This window comes from Carcharodon carcharias, chromosome 6 (genome assembly GCF_017639515.1).
Source record: "Carcharodon carcharias isolate sCarCar2 chromosome 6, sCarCar2.pri, whole genome shotgun sequence".
Taxonomy (NCBI): Eukaryota; Metazoa; Chordata; class Chondrichthyes; order Lamniformes; family Lamnidae; genus Carcharodon; species Carcharodon carcharias.
Genome location: NC_054472.1, coordinates 2,290,589 through 2,304,320, shown reverse-complemented (window position 1 = coordinate 2,304,320; position 13,732 = coordinate 2,290,589). Strand labels below are relative to the sequence as shown.

Here is a 13,732-nt window from a genome sequence, read left to right as displayed (position 1 = left end):
ACAATGGAGGAGGAGAGAGAGGTGATGGTGAGGTACAGCTGGATGTATCCGGTGTGCATGTGAAAACCAATGCTGTGCTTTTGGATGCTGTCACTGAGGACAGTGTATATAGGTGGGGGAGGGGGGTAGCTGGGAAGTAGGATAGATCCTTGGGGGACACCAGATGGAATGGTCTGGAAATGGGAAGAGAAGCCATTGCAGAATTTTCTCTGGCTACAACTGAATAGATGAGAATGCAACCAGGTGACGCCAAAATCTTTTTATACTTAGAAAGCTAATCATGAGGAACGTTAATGGAATGTAACAGGGCGCCCTGTGTTTGGAGGGTAATGAACGTTGAGCTCATTTTAACAAGGGCTGCCTGGCCAGGACAATCCCAGAATCAAAAGCTCTCACATCAGGTGTAAGTTTCTGCAAAATAAAGAAATGTTCTAAAATGGGACTATATCCAGACTCAGAGAACGCAAAACCCTTAATCAACTGACAAAGTCTGGGTGAATATTTACACAGCTGGAAGAACAATCCAGAATTCCCAAAACATGCACTCCTCACAAATCCATGCACATGTACCACCCCCCCACTCCCCACTCCCCCCTCCTGCCCCCCATTACAAAAGGTAAAACGTGGAGAAAGTTACTGCAGGGAAATGCTCTCCTCAAATCTCCAGGGGATCAATGTGGTCAAAGTCTCTAAATGTTCTTACAAGGATTAAACAACATGCAAATTGGTGCAGGGTAGCGATACAGGCAATGATAACCAGGATGTGACAGGAAGGAACAGAGTGTACAAACATAAAAGAGTGCACCAGTAAATAAACCCAGAGTGAAAAATGAAGAAGAGACAGGCTTAAGGGCTCTTTATCTGAATGCACACAACATTCATAACAAGATGGATGAATTGACAGCACAAATAAAAACAAGTAAGTATGGTTGGGCAGTATGATTTCAGAAGGACTGGAGGGAAGGTAAACGAGGTGGGGATAGCTATGTTAATAAAGAATCAGATCAGTACAGTCGTGAGAAGTGATCTTGGCTCAGGAAATCAAGATGTAGAATTAGTTTGGGGGGAGATAAGGATAGGAAGGGAGAGAAGTCATTGGGACGCAGCATAAGTCAAGAAATAATCGGGGCTTGTAACAGAGACACTACAATAATTGTAGCAATTTTAATCTTCATATAGATTGGATGCATCAAATCAGCAAAGGTAGCCTTGAGGATGAGTTCATAAATTGTTTTTGGTACAGTTTCTTAGAGCAATATGTTCTGGAACAAACCAGGGAACAGGTTATTTTAGACCTGGTAATGTGGAATAAGACTGTATGAATTAATGATCTCATAGTAAAGGATCTGCAACAGGAGCGTCTGAAACTTAAATAAAAGCAATAAAAACCAGGGTTGGCTAAAGCGGACTGGGAAAACAGGTTAAAAGGTAAGATGGTAGAGAAGATGGCAGATATTTAAGGAGATATTTCATAACTCTCAACAAGAGATATATTCCATTGAGAATTCAGAAAGGCTCTGTGAGAAGGATAAAGACTCACTGCTGTGGAGATCAGTGGTCGGTCAGATGATTGGAAAATTTTAGAAATATGGAAAGCGTGACAAAAAATGAAGGAGAAACTAAATTAGAGTTTGAGAGAAAACAAGCAAGAAATATAAAAACAGACAGTAAAAACTTGGACAAGTATATAAAAAGAAAAGAGTAGCTATGGTTAGTATAGTTAGCATCGATCCCTTAGAGGTGAGTGGGAATTCGAAGTGGGAAACAAGGAAATGGCAGAGATTTTCAGCTAGTATTTATGAGACCATAAGACGTAGGAGCAGAAGTAGGCCATTTGGCCCATCAAATCTGCTCTGATATTCAATGAGATTATGGCTGATTTGATCATCCTCAACTGCACTTTCCTGCCTTTTCCCCATAACCCTTGATTTCCTTCCTGATTAAAAATCTGTCTATCTCAGCCTTGAATATACTTAACAGCCCAACCTCTACAGCCCTCTGTGGTAAAGAATTCCACTGATTGACTACCCTCGGAGAGAAGAAATTCCTCCTCATCTCTGTTTTAAATGGGTGACCCCTTACTCTGAGATTATAGCCTCTGGTCCTAGACTCTCCCACAAGGGGAAACAACCTCTCAGAATGTACCCTGTCAAGCCTCCTAAGAATCTTATATGTTTCAATAAAGTTGCCTCTCATTCTTTTAAACTCCAATGAGTACAGGCCCAACCTACTCAACCTCTCCTCATAAGAAAATCCCTCCATTCCCGGAATCATCCTAGTGAACCTTCCCTGGACTACCTCCAATGCCAGTATACCTTTCCTTTGGTAAGGGGACCAAAACTGTTCACAGTATTCTAGGTATGGTCTAACTAGTGCCTTGTATAGTTTTAGTAAGACTTCCCTATTTTTATACTCCATTCCCTTTGAAATAAAGGCCAACATTCATTTGCCGTCCCTATTACCTGTTGAACTTGGATGTTAGCTTTTGTGATTCATGCACAAGGACCCCCAAATCCCTCTGTGTGTAGCTTTCTGCAGTCTTTCTCCATTTAAATAGTTTTTGCCCATTCACTTAACCTGTCTCTATCCCTCTGTAGACTTTTGTATCATCCTCACGACTTGCCTTTCCACCTATTTTTGTGTAATCTGCAAACTTGGCGATAGTACATTCACTTCCCTCATCCAAATCATTAATATGTATTGTAAATAATTGTGGCCCCAGCACTTATCCCTGTGGCACTCCACTAGTTACATCCTGAAAATGCCCCCCTTATTCCAACTCTCCGTCTTTTATTAGTTAGCCAATCCTCTATCCATGTTAATATACAACCCCCAACACCATGGGCTCTTATCTCATTAAGTAGCTTTATGTGTGGTACCTTATCGAATGCCTTTTGGAAATCCAAATATATTACATCTACTGGTTCTCCTTTATCTATCCTGCTTGTTACCACCTCAAAGAATTCTAATAAATTTGTCAGGCATGATTTCCCCTTCATGAAGCCATGCAAACTCTGCTTGATTATATTATGCATTTCTAAATGCCCTGCTATTACATCCTTTCTAATAAACTCTAACATTTTCCCAATGATGGATGTTAAGGTAATTGGCCTATAGTTACCTGCTTTTTGTCTCCCTCTCTTTTTGAATAAGGGTTTTACATTGGCAGTTTTCCAATCTTCTGGACTTTTCCAGAATCTAAGGATTCTGGGAAGATTACTACCAGTGCATCCACTATCTCTGTAGCTACTTTCTTTAATATCCTAGGATGCAACCCATTAGGCCCAGGGGACTTATCAGCCTTTAGCCCCATTAGTTTTGCCAGTGCTTTTTCTCTAGTGATAGTTATTGTATTTCTTTCTTACCCCTCTTTTAACCCTTGATTATTAAGTGTTGGGATACTATTAGTGTCTTCTACTGTGAAGACTGATGCAAAGTATTTATTCAACTCCTCTGCCATTTCCTGGTTCCCCATTATTATTTCCCCAGCCTCCTTCACTTGGCCTCTCTCTTCCTTTTTATATATTTAAAGAAGCTCATACTGTCTGTTTTTATATTATTTGCTAGTTTACTCTCAAAGTTTATTTTCTCCCTCTTTATTATTTCTTTGGTCATCTTTTGTTGGTTTTTAAAATCTTCCCAATCCTCTGGCTTACCACTAATCTTTTTCACATTGTATGTTTTTTCTTTCAATTTGATACTATCATTAACTTCCTTGGATAACCATAGTTGGTTTACCCCCTTCCTAGAATCCTTCTTCCTCACTGGGATATATCTTTGTTGTGAGTCATGAACTATTTTCTTAAACATCTGCCATTGTTCATCACTGTCTTTTCTGCTAAACCCCTCTGCCAGTCAACTCCAGCCAACTCTGCCCTCATTCCATTGTAAGTACCCTTATTTAAGTTTAGCATAGTTGTTTCCGATCCAGGTTTCTCACTCCCAAACTGAATGCTACATTCTACTATGTTATGGTCACTGTTTCCGGTGGGATCTTTTACTCTGAGATCATTTATTAAAGCTGCCTCATTACACATTGCCAGATCCAAAATAGCCTGATCCCTGGTTGGATTCATAACATATTGTTCTAGGAAACTGTCCTGAATACACTCTATGAATTCTTGCTCATGCCTACCTCTGCCAATTTTCCCAATCTACATGAAGATTAAAGTAACCCGTGATTAATATACTACCTTTTTTACATGCCCTCATTATCTCCTGATTTATTCTCTCTCCTACAGTATAGCTACTGTCAAGGGGCCTATAGGCTACTCCCACTGGTGTTTTCTTCTCCTTGTTATTAGAATCATCACAGTAACAGACACAGAAACTCAAGAATTTTAGAAAATCAAAAGGCAAAAGAGGGAAACTTAGAGAAAGGAGGGAGGCAGGAAGCAGTTTAGCCTAATATCTGTGTAGTAATTATCATGTGATCTTCTCTAACAATTATTATTCTTAAAGGTACATTACACACTAAATAAAACCATAATTACTGCAGTCTGTCATTGGGGAAATGCTAGAATCCATTGCTAAAAAGGTAGTGGCAGGACATGTAGAAAATCACAATATTATCAATGTTGGAGTCTCAACTATTTACAATCTATATTAATGACTTGGATGAAGGGATTTACTGTATTGTAGCCAAATTTGCTGACAAAGATGGATAGAAAAACAAATTGTGAGGAGGATGCAAAATACCTGCAAAGGGATATAGATAGATGAGGTGAATGGGTAAAAATGTGGCAGATGGAGTATAATGTGGGAAAATGTGAGGTCATCTGGGGTCATAAGAGGTCTCTATTTAAGACGGAGTTGAGGAGGAATTTCTTCTCTCAAAAGGTTGTCAGTGTGTTTGGAATTCTCTCCCTCAGAGAGCAGCGGAGACTGGGTCACTCAGTATATTCAAGGCTGAGTTTGATGTTTGATCTTCAAGGGAGTCGAGGGTTATGGGGTCAGACTGCAAAGTGGAGTTAAGGCCACTGTCAGATCAGCTGTTATTTAATGAATGATGGAGCAGGCTTGAGGGGCCGAATGGCCTATTCCTGCCCCTGTATCTGATTACTTGTCTCTTGTTTGCTTACCGAGGCAGCTTATCTCCGGCCGCCAGTACACGTGGACACCTTCCCTCTGACAGGCTCGCATGTAGGCGATGAGAGACTCACAGTAACAGTTCTTGTGTACTGGACACTCACACATATCTGTGACACAGGATCTATGAGAAACACAATGCACAAATTAGAACACAACGGAGGAGTTAAGGAAGCAACAGTTCCAAAAAGGTTTGGCCAACAATGTAAAATGTTTAACTTGAAGGTGCAGAAAATTTGGATTTATTTTAAAGTGCCAGCCAGGTTCAGCAGCGAGGGTTCCAAAGCAGACACAGACAATCACAGCCTTATGTGAAAGCTAAAAACCTGTACAAAGGGCTCAGCTGTAAATTTGCAATGAGGAAATGGGAGACACACACGGGTGGGGACACAGGATGACTCGATCAAGAAATGAGGAAGGCCATTTAACACTGTCTGATGGTCTCTACCAACATCCAGTCAGCCCCTGTAAACCTTTTGTATAGAACAAACATACATTCTTTGCTGTCTCCAAAAGGACAATGCCCAGTCTCTGCAATTACTGTACAAGAACACAATTATCAGCCCACCGGGGGTCATTGTGCTGTGGCCTTTGTCTAACTAATACCATTTTAAGTTGTAACTGATAGTAAAAAATATATGAACTGTGCTCATTTGAACTTCAGTGGAGAAGCGCCTGGATTGCCCAGCGTGTGTAATAAAGGAACCACTTGAATATTACATCTGGATTCCGACTGTTGAAACTTTGTACCAGAATGTTCCTCGGACCTTTCAAACTCGTCTAGGATGCAAGATTAAAATTCCACATCTCTCTGTATGTGAATCCTCTCTCTTGTTATATCCTATTTATTAAGCATCTCTTTTCAACACTCTGTCCTCATACTTTTCAGATGAGATGTTAAACCGAGGCTCTGTTTGCCCTTTCAGACAGATGTAAAAGATCACACAGCTACTGTTGGAAGAAGAGCAGAGGAGTTCTCCCCAGTGCGCTGCCCAATATTTATCTCTCAACCAACATCACTAAAACAGGTCATCTGCTCATTATTACACATTGCTGCTTGTGGGATCTTGTTGTGCAGTATTAGCTGCCATGTTAAAAAAGATTTGCATTTATATAGAACCTTTCATGACCACCAACATCCCAAAGTGCTTTACTGCCAATGAAGTATTTTTGAAGTGTAGTCACTATTATAATGTAGGAAACATGGAACCATTTTGAGCAAAGCAAGCTCCCAGAAACAGCAATCTGAAAATAATGTTCCTTACATTACAAGGTAACTGCACTTCAAAAAGTAATTAATTGGCAGCAAAGTGCTTTGGAACATCCTGAGGTGGCGAAAGACCCAACAAAACTGTCTTTCTTCGCTGGGTCTTCAGTCATCCCCATCTGAGGTCCATGCAGGCCAGGGTGTGTGGGGGAAAAACCAGTTTCAAGCCTTTCATTGAGCTGGAGTCTGATCCTGAAGCCCATCACCCAGTTTACCAGTACCTCAGCCCCAGTGTAACATGCTCCAGTCTCTGGGTGGAGTGTGGGACACATGGAAGGTAGACGACAGCGGAGAGAGAAGCAGACAGAGTGTGTCATTGGCAATTTGGTACAGGTGGGAATGAGGAGCAGAGGGGTAAAGAGGTGCTCCTTTTTTTACTTCGTTTCAGACTCTAGTGGTTCATGAGTGGTTCCTTGTCTCCAAGCTAGGTGAGTGCAACTTTCTCTGACATTATCTGTGTCAATTATTAACTATTTAATTAATTAAATAAATGAGGGTGGACAGAAATGGTAGGGCTGGTGGTGCCATAACTGCAGCAACTGGGAATCTGTGGAATGCACTGCAATCCCAGAAAACCACATGTACAGAAAGTGTCTGCAGCTTAGGTAACTTCCGCTCCGAGTGCTGAGTCTGAGTTGTGGCCATTGTGGGGCATCAGGGAGGGGGAGAGTTACCTGGACACTTTGTTCCAGGAGGTTATCACTTCCCTTAGGTGAGGCAGAACTTTAGAGTTGGGTCAATGGTCAGGGACAGAAGGATGTGACTGCGAGTCAGGCAGGTAAGGGGAAGCAGCGAGTAGTGATGGAGGAGCCTCAGCCCTGACCTTGCTCAGTAGGTACGAGGTGCTTGCTACGTGTGGATGTGAGGTCTGACTGTGGCGGAAAGAGGCCATTCAGGTGGGGGCAGTGAAAAGGAATGTGGGAGTGATAGGAGACAGCATAGTCAGGGGGATAGATACTGTTCTCTGCAGCCACGACCAGGAGTTCCGAAGGTTCTCTTGCCTGCCCGGTGTCAGGGTTAGGATATCTCTTCACGGCTGGAGACAAACTTGGAGTGGGATGGAGCGGATACGGTTGTCATGGTCTATGAGGGAACCAATGACACAGGTGGAAACAGGAAATGAGGTTCCAGAGTTAGGAGCCAAATTAAAACACAGACCATCAAACTTAATCATCTCTGGATTATTAACCTGAGCCATGTGCCAATTGGCATTGGGTCAAGCAGGTCAGAGAATTAAACCCGTGACTCAAAGAGTGGTGGGGAAAAGGGGTTTCGATTAATGGGGCATTGGCATCAGTACTGAGGGAAGAGGGAGCTATTCCACTGGAATGTGCTCCACTTGAACCAGCCTGGGACCAGTGTCCTGGCCAATCACATAACGAGGGCTGTAGACATGGATTTAAACTAACATCTGCATTAAGGTAAATGAATCCATGGCACAAATAGAGGTAAATGATTTCGATCTAATCATCAATACAGCGACATGGTTACAACGTGATCAAGGGTGGGAGATAAATATTCCAGGGTACACAATATTTAGGAAAGACAGAGAGAATAGCAAAGGAGAAGGGATAGCCCTGATAGTAAAAGATGACATAAGAACCTTAGTGAAAATGGATCTGGCCTCAGAGAAGATCATGAAGTAGAATCAGTATGGGTGGAAATAGCAAGAGTCAGAGAACACTGGTAGACATAGTTTATAGGCTCCCTAACAGTAGTTATACCATTGGGCAGAGCATCAAACAAGAAATTATTGGAGCTGGTAACAAAGGCAATGTAATAATTGTGGACAATTTTTAATCGTCATATAGACTGGGACAATCAAATTAGCAAGCATGGTCTAGTAGATGAGTTTGTAGAATATTTATGTGACAGTTTCTTGCAGCAATACTGATTAGGCATAGAGCTATCTTGGATCTAGTATTGTGTAATGAAGCAGGGTTAATTAGTAATGTCATAGTCAAAGATCCACTGGGAAATAGTGATCATAATACCACTGAATTCCACATTGAGTTTGAAAGTGACATACTCCAATCACAAACAATAATCTTAAACCTAAACAAAGCCAATTACAGAGGTATGAGGGGAGAACTGACTAAGGTTAATTAGGTAAATAGACTAAAAGGTAAATGAACAGTGGGAAATATTTAAAGAAACAATTCAAAACTTTCAACAAAAATATATTCCATTGAAAAACAAAAACTCAGTGAGAAAGACCCATCTGTGGCTCACTCAGGAAGTTAAGGATAGTATTAGATTAAAAGAATAGCCTTACAATGTTGTAAAAAAAACAGTAGTTTAAGTCTGAATCTGAGGATTAGGAGGATTTTAGAAACCAGCAGAGGGCTACCAAACGTTGATAAAAAAAGAAAAAAATAGAATATGTGAGTAAACTAATCAGGAACATAAAAACAGATTGTAAGAGATTTTATAAGTACAAAGAGGAAGAGAGTGGCTAAAGTAAACATTGGCCCCTTAGGAGCAGAGACTGGAGAAATTATCATGGGGAATGAGGAAATAGCAGAGGCATTGAACAAATATTTTGTGTCTGTCTTCACAGTAGAAGACACAAGTTTCATTCCAGAAATAGACAGTGACCTAGGGAATAAATAAGTGAGGAAATGATCAAAATTAATATTAGCAGACAAAAGGTATTGCAAAACTTGTGGGACTAAAATCTGACAAGTTCCCAGGACTTGATGCCTACATCCTAAAAGAGTAGAAAAAGTGGATGTGCTGGCTATGATTTTGCAAAATTCTTTAGATTTGCGAACAGTCCCATTAGATTGAAAGTTGGCAAATATTACAACACTTTTCAAGAAAGGAGCAAAAGAGAAAACAGTGAACTACAGGTCAGTTAAATTTAAGAAAGGAGACACTTGCATTGGTGCAGTACAGTGAAGGTTCAGTAAATTGGTCCCTGGGATGAGAGGATTGTGCTATGATGAGAGTCTGAGTAACCTGGGTCTATTTTCTCTGGAGTTTAGAAGAATGAGAGGTGATCTCATTGAAACCTACAACATTCTGAGGGGGTTTGACAGGGTGGATGCTGAGAGATTGTTTTTGCTGGTCGGGGAATCTAAAACACGGGGACGCAGTCTCAGGATAAGGGGCCGGTGATTTAGGACTGATATGAGGAGAAATTTCTTCACTCAAAGGTTGTGAATTTTTGGAATTCTCTAACCCAGAGGGTTGTGAATTTGTGGAATTCTGTACCTCAGAGGGTTGTGAATTTGTGGAATTCTGTACCTCAGAGGGTTGTGAATGCTCCAATGTTGACTATATTTAAGACTGGGACAGACAGATTTTTGTTCTTTCAGAGAATTAAGGGAAACGGGGAGCGGACAGGAAATGGAGTTGAAGCCCAAGATCAGCCATGATGGTATTGAATGGTGGAGCAGGCTCGATGGGCCGTGTGGTCTACTCCTGCTCTTATTTCTTGTGTTCTGGTGTTAGGTGAGCTACATAACTCTTTGTCTTATCTTCCCCCCTCTTCCAGGCCCCACAATTATCCAGATGAACATCAACCTGACATCCTAATCATGAATCTTTCCATTATTGCAGCTTCCTGCAACTAGACACAGAGCGTCTGTTCCTCAGTTAAGAAACTGGTTTATAATTTCAGAATGTGTGTCCTTCAGTCTAGGTGTTGCTGGATAAAGTGGGGAAGACACTAAATTAATGATAATCTGTTTTCTTGTTTCAGTTGAGAAGTACAGCCACTTGCCAGAACAAACATCAAAACAGTAAAATTCTGGGCACAGGTTAATGTATTTACTTTAAAAGCTGGTGATGGTTTTGCAGGTTGGTTTAATGGGTTTAAATGGATTTTTAGATTGCCTGGCTGTGAACCGGGGCTTGTTCACTATCCCGTGTTCTCACAGTAATCAGCATTGGCACAAAACCTAACACAGACAGTAACAGACCCCAGTGCAGGGGGAACAAACAGTCTAATAATCCCTAAACACACATTGAGAAGAAATCCTTTCTCATGTCTGCCCAGATATCACTTTGTGGACTCACTCTGCCACCTTGTGGAGAATCAGGACACTGCTCTGAGCTGGACAGCTCAGTCTGAACAAGCCATAAAACAATAACATCATCAGAAATGTCAGGGCCCGATTCTTGAAGAAAGGAACTCAAAGTTTGCTGATTGACAAGTTTCAGACAACTCACCTTGTCTTTCATTTGTAACTGTAATTGGAAGAGTCCATGAATTAGAAGAATTCATATGTGAACATGAGGCTGACTGACCCGCTCTACACTCCTTTAGTGCTGTTTCAAACAATCATTCACTCATTTTCATTATTTAACATTTGCTTACAACAGACTGAAGGAGGAGTTTACAGAGCAACCTTTCCCAGGACTGAACTCATACAACACTAGATGGGCAATTACTAAAATGTGAAACAGGAGCCTTACACTACCAGACACTGATCAATCACTTAAAAGTGACAGGACAGAGTGGGAGTGTGGTTAATAAAGCACACAGTATGCTGGGCTCCATTCATGGGATCATCAGGGTACAAAAGCAAGGAGGCTATGTTGAACCTGTATAAAAGACTGGTTCAACCTCAGCTGGAATTCTGTGTCCAGTTCTGGGCACGGCACTTTAGGAAGGATGTGAAGGCATTGGAGAGAGTGCAGAAAAGATTCCAGAAAATGGTTCCAGGGATGAGGGATTTCAGTTATATGGATAGATTGGAGAAGTTGGGACTGTTCTCCTTGGAGAAGAAGGAGATTTGATAGAGGTATTCTAAATCATGAGGGGTCTGGACAGATTGGATGGAGAGAAACTGTTTCCATTGGTGAAAGAGTTGAGAATCAGAGGATAAGATTTAAGGTGATTGGTCAAAGAGCCAACAGTGACATAAGGAAAACCTTCTCCACGCAGCGAGCGGTTAGGATCTGGAATACACTGCCTGAGATTGTGGTGGAGGCAGGTTCAATCGAAGCCTTTCAAAAGGGAATTGGATAAGTATCTGAAGGGAAGGTTTTGCAGGACTACAGGGAAAATTTGGGGAGTGGGACTAAGTCAGCAGCTCTCACAGAGAACCGGCAGAGAACTGACAGGCCGAATGGCCTCCTTGTCTGTTGTAACCAGGAGGGAACCAGGAACCTTGCACTATCACAGCTTATGTTCTGCTTTTAACGCTTTTTGAGCAGGCTGGAATGTATTCTGAGCTTGCAAGATCATGGTGAATAGCACAGTTTTAATACTGGTTTTCATGTGTCTCACACACTGAAATGTATTTACAACAGACAGGCTGTCTCCCAGGGATACAGGAATTTAGGTTTGAAATTGCAATGATCTCAGTCAGCAATAGATGAAGTAATAACTTTCTCAGCCCTGTCCAGTAAAGATGTGCTCACTTCTCTCGAGGCTGACTCACTAACTTCCAAGACCAGGTTACGCAGGCACTGAAACCACAACTGACATTAAAGCTGTTGACTTTCAGCAGAGTTTGAGATTGCTGACCAGTTTCTCCCTAATCCATCAGTTTGTAAACTAGGTGAAATGTGAAGCCTGTTTCCTTGGTTTGAGTTGAAGCCAGTGATCTCTCCCGGGTGACTCACTAGTGTCCAGAATCAGATACTTTTTTCATATATTGTTTTAACTTCTGTCTCAGAGGGACTCGGAGTCTCTAGCTCACTCACTGAGTTGCTTCTAGCAGAGTTTTAAAGGCTCTGTTATCAACACACTGCACTGTTCACAATCATGGCAAGATTGTTAGTGATCACAGCAGACACTGTGTAGAAACATAGCATATAGTTCAGCAAATTATCACAATTGTTCAGAAATCCTCTGCCAAGTCTCGCCTTTGTTTCTTATCATGGTTTTGGTCAAATAAGCAGCAAACTCTTACTAAAATATCACCAAACTCATGAATCTTTGTGCAACAGGTAGACCAAGTTGAGAATTTGAATTCCATGAAGCTGGTATTTTAGGGTCAAGAGCAAATAACTTGTCCCTGAAGCCAGTGAATTGCCATAAAAACCCAACTGCTTCACTAATGTGTTTTAGGGAAGGAAATCTGCCATCCTTACCTGGTTCACGTTTATATGTGACTCCAGTCCCAGGCCATAGGGCATTAACTCAATGCCTGCTCACAGACTCACTTCCTTGTTCTACCCTCTGGGATAGAAACTCAGTTGTCTGAACAGTCAGAGTTGCCTGAGATCTGGGTCCTATCTCAGGGGAGCTGATCCAAACTCCTGACAACATCTGACCCTCTCAGTCCCTTCAAATCAAATTGAGAATATCTCTCCCAGAATAACCTCGGCAGAGAGAAGGCCAATCGGGATTTGCTCTTAAACTTCCAATTGGGACATTGTTTTTATGAGAAGGAATTTCCATTCTGAACTTAAAACACACAACTTGGCAGGGGTCTCTCCATAGTGTGCTCATGTGGATGTCACAGAGCTACTCAGCCCCTCAGTCCCTCTGATAGTTTGTGAGTGGTCAACACAATGACCCTGGAATATCGGCAAACATTCCTGCCCGGGTGTCCGAGACTGAGCGCTGGACAGGGCAGGCTGGACAGGGCAGGCTGGTCCCCTCAGTGTCTGAGTCTCACATCACAGACGACAGTGGGGGTGGAGGCAAGGGTGGGGGGTGAGAAAGATGCCACTCAATGAAGGATGGGTTTATTCGGCACCATTCTCAGATTGTGGGTGTCTCTGGCAAGGCTAGTTTTAATACCCATCCCTCCGGGGGTGTTGGTGAGCATTCCTTAATCACTGGGAACGAATTGATAGGTTAACATTAATGAACCATTGCAGAGGGAAATCAAGAGTCAACCTCATTGGTGTGAGACTGGAGTCACATATCAGCTCAGACTGGGTGAGGGCAGAGAAAGAAGTTGCATTTATATAGCACCTTACACATAGGATAACATCCCAAGGTGCTTCACCAAGAGCATTTATCAAAAAAGATCGGACACTGATCCAGATAAAGGTCTTCAGACACGTTTTAAAGCGCTCATTAAAGGAGGACAGAGAGATGGAGATGGCAGAGAGGGTTAGGGAGGGAATTCCAGAGTCTGGAGCCTCGGGAGCTGAAGACATGAAGATTAAAATCAGCGATGCTGAAGAGTCCGGAATTGGAGGAGTGTAGAGGACCTGGAGGGATTTGAAAACAAGGATGAGAATTTTAAAATCGGGGTGTTGCTTGACCGGGAGCCGATGTGTGTCAGCGAGCAGAGGGGTGAGGGGGGAAGGGGACCGAGTGTGAGTGAAGACACGAGCAGCAGAGATCTGGGGGAGGTCAAGGTGACAGAGTGTGCAATGGGGCAGATGTTCAGGAAGGTCTCCCTCTGTGAAGGATGAAGGAATCAGTTCCTGGTCACTCTGACAGAGAGAGAGGATTGGAGCTGC

General features: G+C 42.2%; 1 protein-coding gene across 3 annotated transcripts in view; it reads right to left on the bottom strand.

Moving 5' to 3' along the window:
- Positions 1-13,732, bottom strand: part of bmper (BMP binding endothelial regulator) — a 159,304-nt gene that overhangs the window by 21,833 nt on the left and 123,739 nt on the right. For all 3 annotated transcript variants that reach the window (XR_005943271.1, XM_041189104.1, XM_041189105.1), the window contains one exon: positions 5,082-5,212. Coding sequence is in view for 2 of the 3 variants with exons in the window: in XM_041189104.1 (XP_041045038.1) it covers positions 5,082-5,212 (131 nt within the window). In the remaining variant the exon portion in view is untranslated. The remainder of the gene's footprint in view (positions 1-5,081; positions 5,213-13,732) is intronic.